This window comes from Pygoscelis adeliae, unplaced genomic scaffold, assembly GCF_000699105.1.
Source record: "Pygoscelis adeliae isolate BGI_AS28 unplaced genomic scaffold, ASM69910v1 Scaffold792, whole genome shotgun sequence".
Taxonomy (NCBI): Eukaryota; Metazoa; Chordata; class Aves; order Sphenisciformes; family Spheniscidae; genus Pygoscelis; species Pygoscelis adeliae.
In genome coordinates this window covers 5,859-20,912 of record NW_008824305.1, presented here as the reverse complement: position 1 = coordinate 20,912, position 15,054 = coordinate 5,859, and the positions used below count along the sequence as shown (strand labels likewise).

Here is a 15,054-nt window from a genome sequence, read left to right as displayed (position 1 = left end):
GGAGTTACCTCTGTGGAGAGGTTTGGTGACGTTGATCAGAAGAAAGCTTAACAGAGAATTGCAGAAGGGGATTGCAAGGGTAGGAAAATGTACTTTGTGATGAGAAATGTCATTTATCTGTCCACCTGAATATGTTAAAGATACCTTCAAAGCGGTGCCTCAGCCATAACTCTTTCCAGCCATACCGATACTGTGGAATTGTAACTTCTCTGCTGTGTTAGATGCGCAGGTCGAACTCCACAAGAGAAAGCTATTTTGCCAGAACTGCAAATGAATGATGACTTCTTTGGAATGCACCCCCTTTGATCAAGCAATAGCTTCAGTTGAGATGGCAAAAAATATATTACACATTTAATTCAGACCAATGTTCTGCTGTACTATAATATCAAACTGCTAACTTTCCATTCTCTTCTGTTGTTTATTAAGAAAACCTACTCCTTAAAATTATTAATTCTTTCATGGAACTGCTGTACCTCCTTTAATTTAGCTCCACTAATGACTGTAGTCAATATAACTTTGTCAACATCTTTCCCTTGCTTTACAGTTCAACATCAGACTGTACAGACGCAGACAAAGACTCCAAGCAAGAAACTTCACTGATATCAGGCTGTGAGTTGTATAGGCTGACAGGACATTGAATCATCCAAAGCCTTCAGGTAGAGCTTTTCAAACCTTCTTCCTTTAGGGACCAAAGCTCCCAGTCTCTAAACACTACCTTTATTACAACACAGATGATCGAGCTAGAACAAAACAATGCCTGATAAAGTTCATGTCTACCAGGCACAACAGGTAGGAGTCAGTTTATAGACACACTGAGAAAGGGTTAGAACTTAAAATCTTTTAATCTCTTTCTCCCAGATGTGCTTCCCAGGCCAGCAGATTTTAAAGGCCAATTCCCTTGCAAAAACACCACAAAGCCTTCTCTTCCTCTCCTCCAAGACTTACCAGGGCCTGACCTCAGCTGCCAAGAGGTGCTGCACCCATCGGAAAGCTCTGGGCTGCACCAGCTTGCTGCCTCTCTCCCACCACCTCTGCCCTGAGCAAGCTCAGCTGTACTCAGGCAAAGCATAATCTCTCCCTTCTTTTAAAGGGGTCTTCCTAAGTATCACAGATAGGCTAAAGAAAACCACAGTCTTCTTCCAGGTTGCCCAGGTAATAGCACATACATCCTATTTGTGCAGCAAGCTGAGAACAGATGAGTGGAGGTAGCGTTTCAGAAAAAGGTTTATCCCTATAATTTCTAGTGTTCCTCGTGCCCCTGTAGATTTTCCTGCTCCATCTCTCTCTCTCCTCTTTTCTATGTAGACACTCTTTGTCTGTTACATCTACAGAAGGATAAGGAGAAACAGTATTCCCCTCAGTGAGCTTTCCCCTGAAATTAGGCTATTCCACTTCTCTTTGAAGGGGAGCTAACCCCCCTTCTCAAATCAGCTTACTGCCCCATTCGCATCCCTCTTCAAAGACATCCATCTCAAAACAAACATGTTCTCATAAAAGAGCAGTATTAAAACAGTTAAAGGGCCTTTTTCGATCTCCGTGGTACAGTAGGTAAAGGGTCTTTAAAATGTAAACAGAAGCAGCTCCCTTACTTTAAGATTTCCTGCTTATGCAACAACAGGAGACACACCTATTGCAGGTGAACATCATCTCTTTCTAGCCTTTGATAAATTGCCTTGGCCTTGATTTACCATGTATAGACAAAAGAAAAACTTTTTCCACAGCTGAAACCTGACTCGTTCTCCTTTGCAATTGGCATGAAGTTATTTGCACAGCGTTTTCTGGAACTGACGACTTGCAAAGGGAACTGTTTCACCACAGACAAGCTGGAAAAGGGGCTGGGAGAAGAAAGAAGCACAAGCAGACTCAGAGTGTGATGCAGCACAAATTTAATGAGGCTGAGGAATAGAAGGAAGCAACGTAAAGTGTAAGGAATAAATTTCCATGGTCCGCTAAGGACAGTACCCACTCATCCCTCTCACAATGACACACTCAGCAAAATGAGATCTTCCTTCTTCATTGTTTAAGTGGACTGTACTAATTCAGTCATGCAGAACAATTTCTAATAATTACATATTTTACCTAGTCATTGTCAAATACAAAAAAGCATAAGAGAACAAGACATTTGATCAGAAATATAAAGTAAAGCATAACAAAAGCAAGACAAGCAAAGGCCTGATTTTAGGAGATGCCAAGCTCCCACAGCTCCATTAACTGCAGGTTGTGGGTGTTTAACATCACATCTGAAAACCATGGCCATGAGCTCAGTCCTGCGTCGGGTCGTGCTTCAGCATTCCTGGTCATTTCTTCCTGCTTGCTCCTCACGCTTTAGCACGGCCCATAGAAGCCACTGCGGTAGGTGTTGTAGCGACGGTAGGGCCGGCTGTACCCACTGCCCAGGCCTGGATAGCCAAAGCTCCCAAATCCCAAGGAGCTGCCAGAGGAGATGGGGACCCCTCCAGCACTGAGCGCGCTCCCGACAGCCGCAGATGCTGAGGATCCCACAGCGGTGTTCTGGGGGAAGGAGCTGAGGATGGGTCCGGGCAGGGTCACCACCACGGGAGAGGGCTGGATCACCACTGTCGAGTCCTGGCACTGCCTGACGCAGGGCTCATTGCAGCTATTCGCCAACGGGGTTGGGCCACAGGGGGTGGGTGGACACAGGTCATAGCAAGACATGTCTGTGGGATGGAGGTAAATCTGAAGCACAAAAAAAGAAAGAAATGCAATACAAGAATTTAAATAAAACTCTCTTTGTACAGCTGAAATTCTCTGATAAGGGGAGTATATAACAAACTAACGAGAGATTCCATGGGGAGCAAGATGACGTTTTTCACCAGATCCAGAGGAAGTACTTTGAAAACAGGGTTAAGCTTGCATTGTCTTTAAGGAGACTGCTAGGGAAGCAGTGGTGCATCTGGTGCATCTCAGTCAGGAACTTACCCTGAAGCCTCTGTGGTTAGTCAACTCACCCAGGAACCAGGGTACATGTTGGTGCTGAAAGCCTCTTCATTCACGTTGCAGACAGTGCCCTAACCACACGGCTGTAACACTACCCTGGGAAAAGGCACTTTCAACACTTCCTCCTGCAGTTGTGGCTGCACACAGGAAAACTATTAGGGCTTTGTGTGTCCTAGAGAAATGGAGGTTGACTCTGTAGCCTTCAGATGAAGGTGCTCTGCTGGAACGGGTAAGACTCAGCTTGTTATTCCTGATCCAAGGCTTGCCTCTTTGCTAAACAGTCAATGATGACAAACCACCTACTTAATGCTAATACAGCAAATAACCTTTTCCATTTCATTCCTATCGCTTCCTCTCATGTGTGTTCCATCTTGGAGGTCCCTTCTCCCAGTTTTAGAAAGTGGAAAAATAGAAGCTTAAGCACTTAAAATCTGTTCAATAAGACATGGAAGGACAGGCAGCTGAATTCAGGAGCACTTCTATTTTTGTGTATTGCTATTAAAATCATCATCAGATCTCAGAAGCTACAGTGCAAATCTGTCCACAGCTGTTTGGAGGATGGAGCAGCAACTGGTTAAAGGTCATTCCTTGCCTGTGGAAGAACTACAAACTGAGTTTCAAAGGCAAGCATGGACTGATGATTGCTTTCTATGTGGAGAGCTGGTGACCCAGGACTACCAGTATCGGTCAGCATCCCCGTGTGCTCCTGATCTTCTGGCCTTAGCTGCATTTTCCACAGATCAGCACATTACTCTGAACAGATCCAAGAATTCACTGCAGATATTTTAGGTTCAGCTGCAGGACCTGAAAACTTGTTTGGATCCCAAAGTTGAATAAACAGACCTAGCTGGCTAACTTGTGGCTAATTGCCCCATTCAATGATTTTTATAACTGACCACCAACAGAAAACTTCCTCTTTCATATGAAAACCCCTTCCTCCCTCAGAGAAAAAAGTTGAATGTACTACAACATTAGTGAGGAAAAGATACAAAATCATCCAGGCAACAGTTCAACATATAAAGAGAGAATAAATGGGTTCAGACTTACCTTATTCACCAAGGCAAAGAAGGCAAGAGAAATGGATGGAAGAGCCTTGAGTTGCTCAGGTTTTTATACTGAGTCCTAAGTTGTTAGGCAACTTGGGACATTCTTTGTGCATGAAGTTGTTTATGAGCCACTACTGATTACATGTTTTTTTGCCTCAGTATTTGTGTTTATTACTGCTTCACTTCCTTATCTTGTGGCATGTATATCTGACCACAAGTTTCTTTCATCTTAAAATATTCTGGACCAAGTTAATTTCTGGGAACACTAGAATGATTAATTCAGAAGAATTTAGTCTGCCTTCAAAAACCTTTTGGATCTGCCTGGTGTGATTAAAGGAGATTAAGCATAATTTACATAATGCAGTCCCTTGTACCGTCCTCTGCAAGGTAAATACTGTTGGAAATCATGAAGAATTTCAGCTTTTGGAAGTCAACCCATGAGCACTTGTAGTTTGAGGATTCAAGCTGCTTTTAAGGAAAAGAGAAGAGAGACTGCTTTTGTCAGAAAATGGCCAGGGATACATACACAATTTTCACCCAACTCCAGACCCAAAATGAGAGAAGCAGCACAAATGCTGTTAAAAGGAAAGGACACTGAAGAACCCTGTGAGAGTCGGGAGGAACTGAAAAGTGTTACGGCTGTGTACAAAGGCTGTGATATAACTATAAAACCACTTAAGATACAGCTTCTTTGACATGGAAGAAAAAAGAAAAAAGAGTATTAGAAGTCCAGTCTAACGAGATAATATCAAATGATAGCACTTCTGTGGAAGAGTCTGAAGGACAAATCTTATTAATACAGGCTCTTTCCTGGCTGCCTCTAATTCTGGGCCTGATCTCTTAGTAGTTCTTTATCTAAAGAGTCCACAAATCCATTTTTATTCTTATCTCAGACCTCAAAACATCAGCAACTTTTAGGTTAGGTTTTAGGTTAACTTCCACATGCAAAAATATGTTGCATCGCTTGGTGACATTTGTTCTCAAGGAAGAGTTCTGCAAAAGATAAGGCTTTGCAAAACTCAGCTGTGGAGGCAGAAGTCACATACAAGAATTCTTCCTTTCCTATCGCAACATGCATTTCTCCAGCTGTCCCTGCAGTGTCTGGTACAGATGTGTTATAGACCAAAGGTAGCCAGTTGGAGAAGGGTCAAAAGTATATAAAGTGTCAACAATTTCTTCACTCGCTGTCAACTTTGCTGTCACTTTACAGCAGTCTTTGGCTCGCACAATGAAATTGAGCCTCTTCTACAGGGGGGCTTGCAGGATAAATAGTAAAGGGGTAAAATACATAAGGAATCCTAGACACAGAGATTAGTACTGAGGTTTTTGCTCTGCTAGCACTTTAACCACTGAGACATGTAAATCATCTCTAAATTAGGAGTGTCTTTGTGAAGATCCCCTGGGAACAGAAACTTGTTTGCCTTGGTCATGGGTTCCTGAGAACTTCAAAGTTTATCAGAAGCTTTTATTAAAGTGCTAGGCATGCAAAGTATCATATGATGTGCAAATTTAAGATATGTGACCTATATTTGAATTCTCATATCACTTCTGTAATAATATATTATTAAGATTTGGGACTGCAGGTCAGTCACTAGGTTCTAAAATTCATGTCATTGTTCCTGGTTGCAGGAATTACAGCTATTTTATTTTTAATTAAAAAATAGCTCAAGGTTTGGTTTAAGCCGTCCCATATTTCAAGGAGATTCTCAAATAAATCACCCTAGCCTTTTTTAGCTTCACCAACCCTGTCCATTCCTCAGTACTTCTCCATGTTCTAAGGGATTAGCAGGCTTTTAAAAAAAATAATTTCCTCTATAGCAGCTGGAATCTAGCAGTTATTTGAGGAATTAATTTGCATAACAGTATCCATAGATTATTTTCATCAATTTTTTTAATTCTTCCTTCATCCAAACTCTGCTTGGAAAACACAAAATACTTTTAAAATTGGACTATGAATTTAAAAAAAGGATCTAGCAACATTTTCAGAGATGCCTACAGCCCTCCTTGAAAATAATTACAACAATTATTGTTCTAACTCCAGCCACTTTATTGTACAGTCAGAATGACTTAATGGCCTGATCTTTGAGATGAATTAAAGTGAGCAAATCAGAAGTTCACAGCTTTTTTCTATAATCAAGGGCAGACCTATATATTCAGATTATAATTAAAACTTTTTGCATAATGTGAGAACATCCTCCTGGGACACCTGTGAGTGACTAAATGTCTGAAAAAAATTTTTTAATCAAAATGGAACTAGAACCTTACCCACAGTAATCCCCACGTAATGGCTCCAGACACAAAAGCGACCCCAAAATCTGTGCATGGAGAAACAGACACACAGAAAATAGAAGTTTCCCTGGCCAGAAGAATGCCATCTACAATAAATTTTGAATTGTAATTAATTATCTCATTATAAAGAAATGGATGCCTCAGAGGCTTTGGGCTGTTAAACAAATCTGTAAAGGTTCTTGCAACTCAGAGCCCTCCCATGCCATTCCCTTCTCTCACCATTCACAACAGCTCTGATAGTTCTTGCTTTTATCTCAGGCTTCATTCTTAGCTAATTGTGCTAATATAGATGCTTATTAACAGCATTAGCAACAGCCTGCATATCCTACACAGCTGTTTGAAGTTCACACAGTAATCTAGGGCACCTGGTTCGAGGCAACTAAGAGTGAACTCTGCTAATCCCCTCACGGTATTAGCAATTTCTGGCTTATTGCTTAAAACAGAAGATGTATCTAAACAGCTTAAGGTTGTTTAGTTCAGCCAGACTGGATGCCTCTGCATGGCATTGCTGTTTCTATTGCAACCCACGACTCGTTATTTGCTGTAATTTGTTGCTTGGCCCAGGCTGCTGAATAGTACATGCTGTATGTGTAATCTGAGTTGCCTTTCGGTGTAGGCAGAGCCTGTGACTTGAGCTTTACAACTTCAGCTTCTACTGCTCAAATAGCTCCCCTGAAGGCACAGGTGTTCCAATATATGTAGATATGTAGTCCTCAAAGTTCATACCTGAATATAGCTATTTTCATTGTTAATGTTATTCAAATACTGTTATGAAGAACTTTAAAATTACTAAAGTTTGAGGTTTGGTTTTGCATCTTACTGTGGTCTAATAAGCTTAAACAATTTATGTTACAATTTCCTTTTTTTTCAAAAAATAAATGTAACTAACTACTGCATACAGACCTGTGGAGTATTTCTGCAAAGAGCCAGGTGTAGCGTGGTCATTATGCTGGAATTCAATGGGGAACAGTAGAAGAACACAACAAAAAAAAATTAATTTATGCTAAAGGGAAGAACCTATTTACTCACAAGAACCTCTGCAAAACACCACACCCAAAATGGGTGGGCTTTAGTTATTTTTCAAATGTGTTTGAATAATTTTTCAAATGCAGATTTTAATTATATTTCAAACTGTAAGAGTGTAATTAGTATTTCTCTACCCATGGCCCTGTGTGTCAGATCCACCTTCCTTGCAGAATGATGTCTTGGTGCCACCAAGACTGATGAACGTGTCCTTGTAATCCATCGCCTCAGAGGAAGGGGTTGCCTATAATCATTGGTATAAACCCTTTTCACAAGGCATCGTGTCTTTCTGCCAAGGTTTACATGAGCTATCACTCACCTGCATTTTGTTGCAATTACATGCCAGGTCCCTGATTTTACATTTACTTCCATTAGTCATTTCGGAAGGAAAAGATCACAGCCTACTTGTTTGGAGCTGGAGACCCAGGACTAACACACATTCATTTAAAGCCTTTCCATCCCCGTAAGAAGAGAAGGGGTTTCATACTCAAAATAAACTTTGAAATTACAGACTTTTGCATGGGTGAAAATTCAGCCTGTCATTTAACTCCACGGATGCCTGCAACCGTGCACAAGTACCTCTGCCAAACCCAATTATTTTAGCACCAGCCCATGAAGATCCACACAGAGGCACCAGGAGCTCGGTTTACAACATGGGTTACAAATCTACATTTAAGTAGCCTTTGATAAGTTGGCATTAATTACAAAAAATATTCAATCTCATTTGCAGGGGAAGCAGGTCTCCTCTTAGAGCATTGCCCCCAAACTCCTTATGGTGTTTTCTCTTTGGGGTCCCACTTTGCTCAGACCATGGCCATCAGAAATGCTTTCTGATGAACAAGAGGAATTTGGTAACAGTTTGGTAATGGTTAAGCATTGGTAAGCAGTTTAAGCGCATGGTCGCACTCCGTGATGAAAGCCAGCGCCGGGGGAAGGAAATGTAGCAAATCTACAGTAATTGTAGACAAAGTATCTACTCTGTATCTGGTATCTGCTTTGCTACAACGTATCTAACTTATTTCTACAAAAAGCCTCTACTTTGTAACAAACTCTCTACCTTGTATATACAATGTTCCCAAAGTTTCCTGGCTGTAAAATGATTTCTTGGCATAAAGGTCATCAGCCAAATCCTTATTCCTAGTCGCCATGAAAAAGTTGCTTTCAATTAATAAAACAGAGGAGCAGTAAGAAATTTTTCGAAGTGAGCTGCTAAAAGCTTTTCAAACAAACACCAGGAGACTTGGATTGTGATGCAGAATAACTTTAATGAGAGCAAAAAGCAGAATAAAAAAGTACAAAGCATATATTTCTAGGATTCAGTAAGACAACAGCTACTATGTCTTTTCATCCTGGGTTTCTTTTCTCAGTGCTGCTGTGAACTGAGACAATAAAGTCCCATCTACAGCAATAGAAAAAAATATGTTTCATCAGAAGTATGAAGTATTCAAAGAATAAGACAAGCAAAGACCTGATTTTAGGAGATGCCAGGCTCCCACAGCTCCATTAACTTCAGTTGGAGTTGTGGGTATCTAACATCGCTTCTGAAAACCATGGCCATGAGCTCAGTCCTGTGTTGGGTCGTGCTTCAGCGTTCCTGGCTCCTGCTTGCTCCTCACTCTTTAGCACGGCTCACTAAAGCCACTGCGGTAGGTGTTGTAGCGACGGTAGGGCCGGCTGTACCCACTGCCCAGGCCTGGATAGCCAAAGCTCCCAAATCCCAAGGAGCTGCCAGAGGAGATGGGCACTCCCTCGGAGCTGAGGGTGCTGCCCACGGCTGCAGAGGTGGAGGATCCCACAGCGGTGTTCTGGGGGAAAGAGCTGAGGATGGGTCCGGGCAGGGTCACCACCACGGGAGAGGGCTGGATCACATATGTCGAGTCCTGGCACTGCCTGACGCAGGGCTCGTTGCAGCTATTTGCCAGTGGGGTTGGGCCACAGGGCATGGGAGGACACAGGTCATAGCAAGACATGTCTGTAGGACAGAGGGAAGTCTGAAATACAGGGAAGAAACTAAATGCAATATAAAAGCCGTCTTAAGTTTATAAAAGTCAGGTAAGAGGATAACATATGTGAAAGTACCCAGAGAAGGTGGTCAGAGAGGTAATCACTTATTAGATCAAAATCCACAGTAGGCAGTCTGAAAATAACATAGTTTCTCTCATTTTTATAAGGCTGCTGGAGGATGTCTCTGCTCTGCAGCTGGCCTCTGAACTCCGGTGACAGTCATGGTAAAGTTTGCCCTAACCCTTACCAGCAAAGGCATTTCCCATTCTTCAGTAGTTTCCCTTTGCACTGTCTCTCTGGAGAAGGTGCAATTGTGACTGTACCAGGAGATGGAGAACAGCAGCTGGAGCTCTCATCAGGCATGGAAAGTGGCCCTGAGCTGAACATTGACACATAACTGGGTTTCGTGCCTTAATGCTAGAACTCAGTCACTAATAACCCAGCCAGGAGCATTTGTAGAACTATAGAAAGAAGTGTTTGAAAAGCACCCTTTGCTCCCAAATGTCGTATGACCAGAACAGGCAAACGTGGAGTGCGAAGAAGGATTATTTTCCCAATCAGAGGTTTCTGCCTTGATTTGAATTCAGTGTATTTGAATCTGCTGGGATCCCTGCTCTTCTGCCTGTGGAAAACAGGGCTTGGGGACAGATCCTGAAACTCAGCACAATTTTTCTTTTTTTTTTTTTTTTTTTTTTTTTTATTTTTTTTTTTTTTTTTTTTTTTGGTTAGTCCTAGTTTCTTACGATGAGACTGTATTTCTAACCAGGTTCATTGGCTAGCTACTCCCTTAGCATTGGTCTTTAAAATGGAGCATGAATCTGCTTGATTTGAGAGACAATACTGCCAGTATCCTCTAAGTCCTGCCTCATTACGCCCTGCTTCACAAGTAAATAAAGCCTTTCTTTTTGATAGAATTAAGCCTTTCTAATTTTCTTTGGAAAAAAGCTAGCAATATTTATAAAGAACTAAGAATAACAAAAACAAAAGCAGTCATCAAAGTCACAGTTTAGCATTTAAAAAGACACTGGGTAGATTCAAACTTACCTGTTCACCTGGGCGAATAAGGCAAGAGAAGTGGATGGAAGAGTTTTGTGTTGTATGGGCTTTTATACCATGTTCCAGACTGCCTGCAGACCAGAGACATATATTATGCATGAAATTATTTAATCATCCGTATTTTTGCATGCAAAATCCACCAAACTGATCAACCCTTTTTTTTCCCTTTCAAAATCTCTTTTAGTATTGCTCTGTTTTTTTCCCTCCCCTTATTAAATTCACATTCCAGTATAGACAAAGCTTTCATCTTCACCAGTGCGCACCCGCTTAATTGCTTGGAAGACTGTGGTGACTCGTTTGAATTACAGCAGTAATTATGTTGCCTCCTAAGGCCAATGTACATTTTATGTTTCATTTTAGTCATCAAGACACTGCTTAAGGGGAGTGTATGTGATGCATAGTCCTTATTCAAGACTTCACTCCTTTAGGTGAATAATCATTTAGCTCTGAGGTGGGGGCCTGGCCTCAATTCACAAGCATTTCCATTTCAAGGACTCACCTTTACCACAGGACAAGGTGTATAATAGGTATTCCCAAATTTTGCACATCTGCACTATTTCAATCCCACACAAACATACAGCTGAGCACCAAATTTCTATGAGCAGTGCAAAGGTTAAAGAAGATGAAGACCGATGAGAATTGCTGACCAGAGACAATAAAACACATTCCAGAACTGCTGGGGCTAACCCACAGTTTTCCCAGTTTGTATGACTACAGCTACTACAAACACATATAAGAGTGCATTTCTTTAACCCATCATAAATTTTAACTTCATTTTTGATGCCAAAGTCAAACAACCACACTTTTAATGAAAGAGCTTGATTACTTGATCTTATTACTTTGTGATATTTATTAACTGCTTCTAATTCTCGATACAATTTCTGTGCAGTCTCTCATCTGAGGAATCACCATTATTCCTACCTGAAATCCCAGTAAGTCACCAGGATGTGCAGCAATTTTCACATCAAATTAAGTATGAACATCCATGTTAAACATTGCTTTCAAGTATTGGTTCTTAGATGCAGCGCTCTGCCTGAGCCAAACTATGGTGTTAGTAGAAGTTACACCCAGCAGTTGCCCATTACATTTATCATTACAGGATTTGTTTCACCTCTGCAGCTGGCAGTGGCCTGCCCTGGCTGTACTCCAACCTGCTGGAAATACTTGCACAGATGGAAAGTATGCAAAAAGCAGAGATCTGGTCTCTCCTCTTAGCACCACCATCCCTCAGCAAAAGATACGAATGAACTCTAAATGAAGAGTATCTTTATATGTAGGTTGGTCTTGGTCTTCGGAAGAACAAAGGACTTCAAAGTCCAGAACAGCTTTTCACTGATGGTTCAAATATGCAGAGTTTCATGCTACCTAATGTTCAAGGTACATGACAAGATCTCAACACTTGCATCACCTGGCTAATAACCTAATTTCAAAGTGTGTGAGTCAAGATCACTCAAAGGACTTCACAAACTAATTCAAGGTAAACACCTTCAGAAACTTTAATTATTTTATTAAACATTTTCATAATTGATTTAACTCTTTAACTATTTGTCTTCTGTAAAATCCTGTAACTGCATATTTTGATGATTCCACAAGAATATTCTCCTCTCCTTCTCTATAAAAGGAGAGAGTCTTTCTTCCCTTTCCTCAAAATCTCTACTATCCAACATACTACCAGTTATCTTTTTATATATTTTAAAAAATTATTTCCTTATTGTAGGTGAAAGCTATCACTCACCTGAAGAATTCATTTCCCTTTCATCTGTAAAATGAGATAGCCAAGGAATGCTAACTTTTCCTCATTCTTCCTTCTAGGGACATAAACAGTTTTTCTTGGAGGGTATATAATATTTTAGAACAGACTCATTAACAGCCTGGCAATGTTTTCATTGATAATCTGCCAGTTGAGTCTAATTAGCACCTAGAGTTCACCCAAAAGGTTGAGAGCCTTTGGATCTTGTTTTTTGGGATTAAGGCTGGTGGACCAGGACATAACAGCTCTCACTTATGGATCAGTAATGGAGTTTCACGTTCCACACACTCAATAAAAACCCTTTGTGTAACAACAGAGTGCTCCCACGACAGGCTGGTGAACTACCAAATTGCCAAAGAGCTGACAAATTACTTACATGAATTGAAATTTGTATCATCTTTATGTTCACTTCAGAGGCTTGAGTGTAAGAGTACAAGGCATTCAAATGATCCGCAGGTCTTTGAGATGAAAGAAGCTTTGAGGAGGGCTTTTCATCTGACGCCAGGATAAGACTAGACCGGTACATAAACCATAACAACTTAACTACTGGGAACAATTTAACTATTGGGAACAATTTAACCAGCTACAACAGAATTTATACAACTGGAATTATTTGAATGCCTCAAATCTTCCCAACATGAGAATCTCTTCATTTTCCCCCCCAAATCTATTGTTTTCGTAGCTTCAGTGGCTGTTGCAAATCTGGTTTAAATCTCAGGTCCTTCTTTTAGCAAAAACAATTCACTGGTGAGGATTCTAAAGGTTTTAATGCCTACAAGTGTTCTATATTTATTTTATGTTAGCATGCTTTATTCCTTGACATGAGCTTTTTGTTAGAATTCTGTAGGGCTGCAGCCAGGACAGTAAAGACAGCCAGCCTTCTATAAGGAGCCCTAAAATACACAGTACTTATGCAGTAAATAGCAAGTAAATAGATCAAACAGTTTTGCTCTCGGTCACAAAAAGCTATGTGTATACCTCCTTTGAGACTTCTGCTGCCGTTCATGTTTTACTTCACAAATCCAAGCATTCAAGCAGTGATTTGATGGTAAAAGAATGTAAATCTTTCTTTGCACCCTGCAGCTCCAGGTCAGAGTTACTGAGAGTGTGAATCACAAAAGGATTCCTTAAAACAAATATCATTATATGCTAGATTAGATACCCTGCCATTCTGTTAGATCATAAAACGCTTCCAGCCTTGAGAATAATTTCTTGGCAGAGATGCAGAAAGCCAGGTATTATGATGAGTCAGCGTGGAAACAATATGCATTACAGCTGCAAAATTAAATATTTTCTTGATCTTGAGCTCTAAACATATGTTCTTCTCCTCTTATTAGTGGCCCCAGTAGTATTCATATCATGTCTCTGCCTGGTAGTGATGATCTACACAGTGATGAATTTCACCCAGAAAAAGTTTCAAAAGAAGACAGAAGGGGAAAGAAAAAATAACAGAAGACTGGAGATACGGTAAAAGCATAACTTTAATAATACCAAAGAGTGGATTAAAATACTGCAAAGCAACAGGTTTCAATATGGGAAGAATGGCACATCTCGTGGTGATGTATTCCACAGACAGAGCTCTTCTTTCAGTGTAGCATTGCACCTTGACAATCAAGTCACATCTACTGTCTAAATTATGTTTTACACCAGGCAGTGTCAAATACAGTGATGCACAGCAGAACTACATACTTGATTAGAAATATAAAGTGGTATAACAAGAGTAGGGGTCTCATTTTAGGGCATGACTAACTCCCACAACTCCGTTAACTTCAGTTGGAGTTGTGGGTATCTAACATCGCTTCTGAAAACCATGGCCATGAGCTCAGTCCTGCGTTGGGTCGTGCTTCAGCGTTCCTGGTCATTTCTTCCTGCTTGCTCCTCACGCTTTAGCACGGCCCATAGAAGCCACTGCGGTAGGTGTTGTAGCGACGGTAGGGCCGGCTGTACCCACTGCCCAGGCCTGGATAGCCAAAGCTCCCAAATCCTGAGGAGCTGCCGGAGGAGATGGGCACTCCCTCGGCACTGAGAGCACTCCCAACGGCTGCAGATGCTGAGGATCCCACAGTGGTGTTCTGGGGGAAGGAGCTGAGGATGGGTCCGGGCAGGGTCACCACCACGGGAGAAGGCTGGATCACCACTGTCGAGTCCTGGCACTGCCTGACGCAGGGCTCGTTGCAGCTATTCGCCAACGGGGTTGGGCTGCAGGAGGTGGAAGGACACCGCTCATAGCAGGACATGTCTGTGGGATGGAGGTGAGTCTGAAATACAGGACCAGAAGTGAATGCAATGTAGGAGTCATATTGCACTTACATTTGCTTAGGTCAGGTACCAGGACAACAGGAGCTTTCCAGCGATCCTTTTAGGAGTTGAGTGGGGAGTGAGTTGAGAAGGAAACCAAATTCTTAAATATGTTACAAGATGGAGGCTGAAATAATCCTCTCTCAGTTGTTGGTGATCCAGTGGAATAGCTGGCAGCAGAACAAAAGGACACATACCTGTATCATTACTTTAATTTTAGTATTTTGATTGGCTGTATGTCTGGAGTGATGCTACTGAGATCCAGCCCCAGGTATTCAGAGCATTGTAGAAGTAGTAATTATGAGTAATACCTAGCCACAAATGTACTTATGGATAGGGTTCAACAGACAGCTGGAAAATGAAATGAAGAATTATTTTCCAGGTTCCAAATTTGCCTACAAAGAGGTACAATTTTCAATGTAGTTAAGCATACTTGAAGCTGAGGTCTTTGGAAATCTTTCCCAGACAACTTGTCCACAAATGTGCAATCCATGAAAAAGCCAGGAGTTTCCCACATTCTCCACATCTGGTTCCAACACCCTAATAAACACAAAGTTTGCTGTTTGCTGTGCCCATCTCAGTTTGTTGGGTGCTCAGCTCTCCTCTATTTTTACTATTCTTTCCCCTTGA

The 15,054-nt window shown here is 41.3% G+C and overlaps 3 protein-coding genes across 3 annotated transcripts; all 3 read right to left on the bottom strand.

The window, feature by feature from the left end:
* Positions 1 to 2,325: 2,325 nt before the first annotated feature.
* On the bottom strand, positions 2,326 to 7,695 carry LOC103912584 (feather keratin 1-like). Its single transcript, XM_009318877.1, has 2 exons — positions 7,636 to 7,695; positions 2,326 to 2,697 (listed from the first exon to the last, which is right to left on the bottom strand). The coding sequence occupies exons 1-2, from the start codon at positions 7,693 to 7,695 to the stop codon at positions 2,326 to 2,328; spliced, it is 432 nt and encodes a 143-aa protein (XP_009317152.1).
* Positions 7,696 to 8,935: 1,240 nt separating this feature from the next.
* Positions 8,936 to 9,286, bottom strand: LOC103912583 (feather keratin 1-like). Its single transcript, XM_009318876.1, has one exon. It carries the CDS (start codon positions 9,284 to 9,286, stop codon positions 8,936 to 8,938), a length of 351 nt encoding a protein of 116 aa, XP_009317151.1.
* A 4,726-nt stretch (positions 9,287 to 14,012) lies between these two features.
* On the bottom strand, positions 14,013 to 14,363 carry LOC103912581 (feather keratin 4-like). The gene has a single exon (XM_009318875.1). It carries the CDS (start codon positions 14,361 to 14,363, stop codon positions 14,013 to 14,015), a length of 351 nt encoding a protein of 116 aa, XP_009317150.1.
* Between the last annotated feature and the right edge of the window lie 691 nt (positions 14,364 to 15,054).

What these genes read in the sequence shown, in the direction of transcription:
- LOC103912584 (XM_009318877.1), bottom strand. Translation starts at nt 7,695, where the DNA reads ATGACTAATGGAAGTAAATGTAAAATCAGGGACCTGGCATGTAATTGC. An exon ending in GTAATTGCAACAAAATGCAG is followed by an intron (nt 2,698 to 7,635) that starts GTGAGTGATAGC and finishes TTTGTGCTTCAG; the next exon opens with ATTTACCTCCATCCCACAGA.
- LOC103912583 (XM_009318876.1), bottom strand. Translation starts at nt 9,286, where the DNA reads ATGTCTTGCTATGACCTGTGTCCTCCCATGCCCTGTGGCCCAACCCCA.
- LOC103912581 (XM_009318875.1), bottom strand. Translation starts at nt 14,363, where the DNA reads ATGTCCTGCTATGAGCGGTGTCCTTCCACCTCCTGCAGCCCAACCCCG.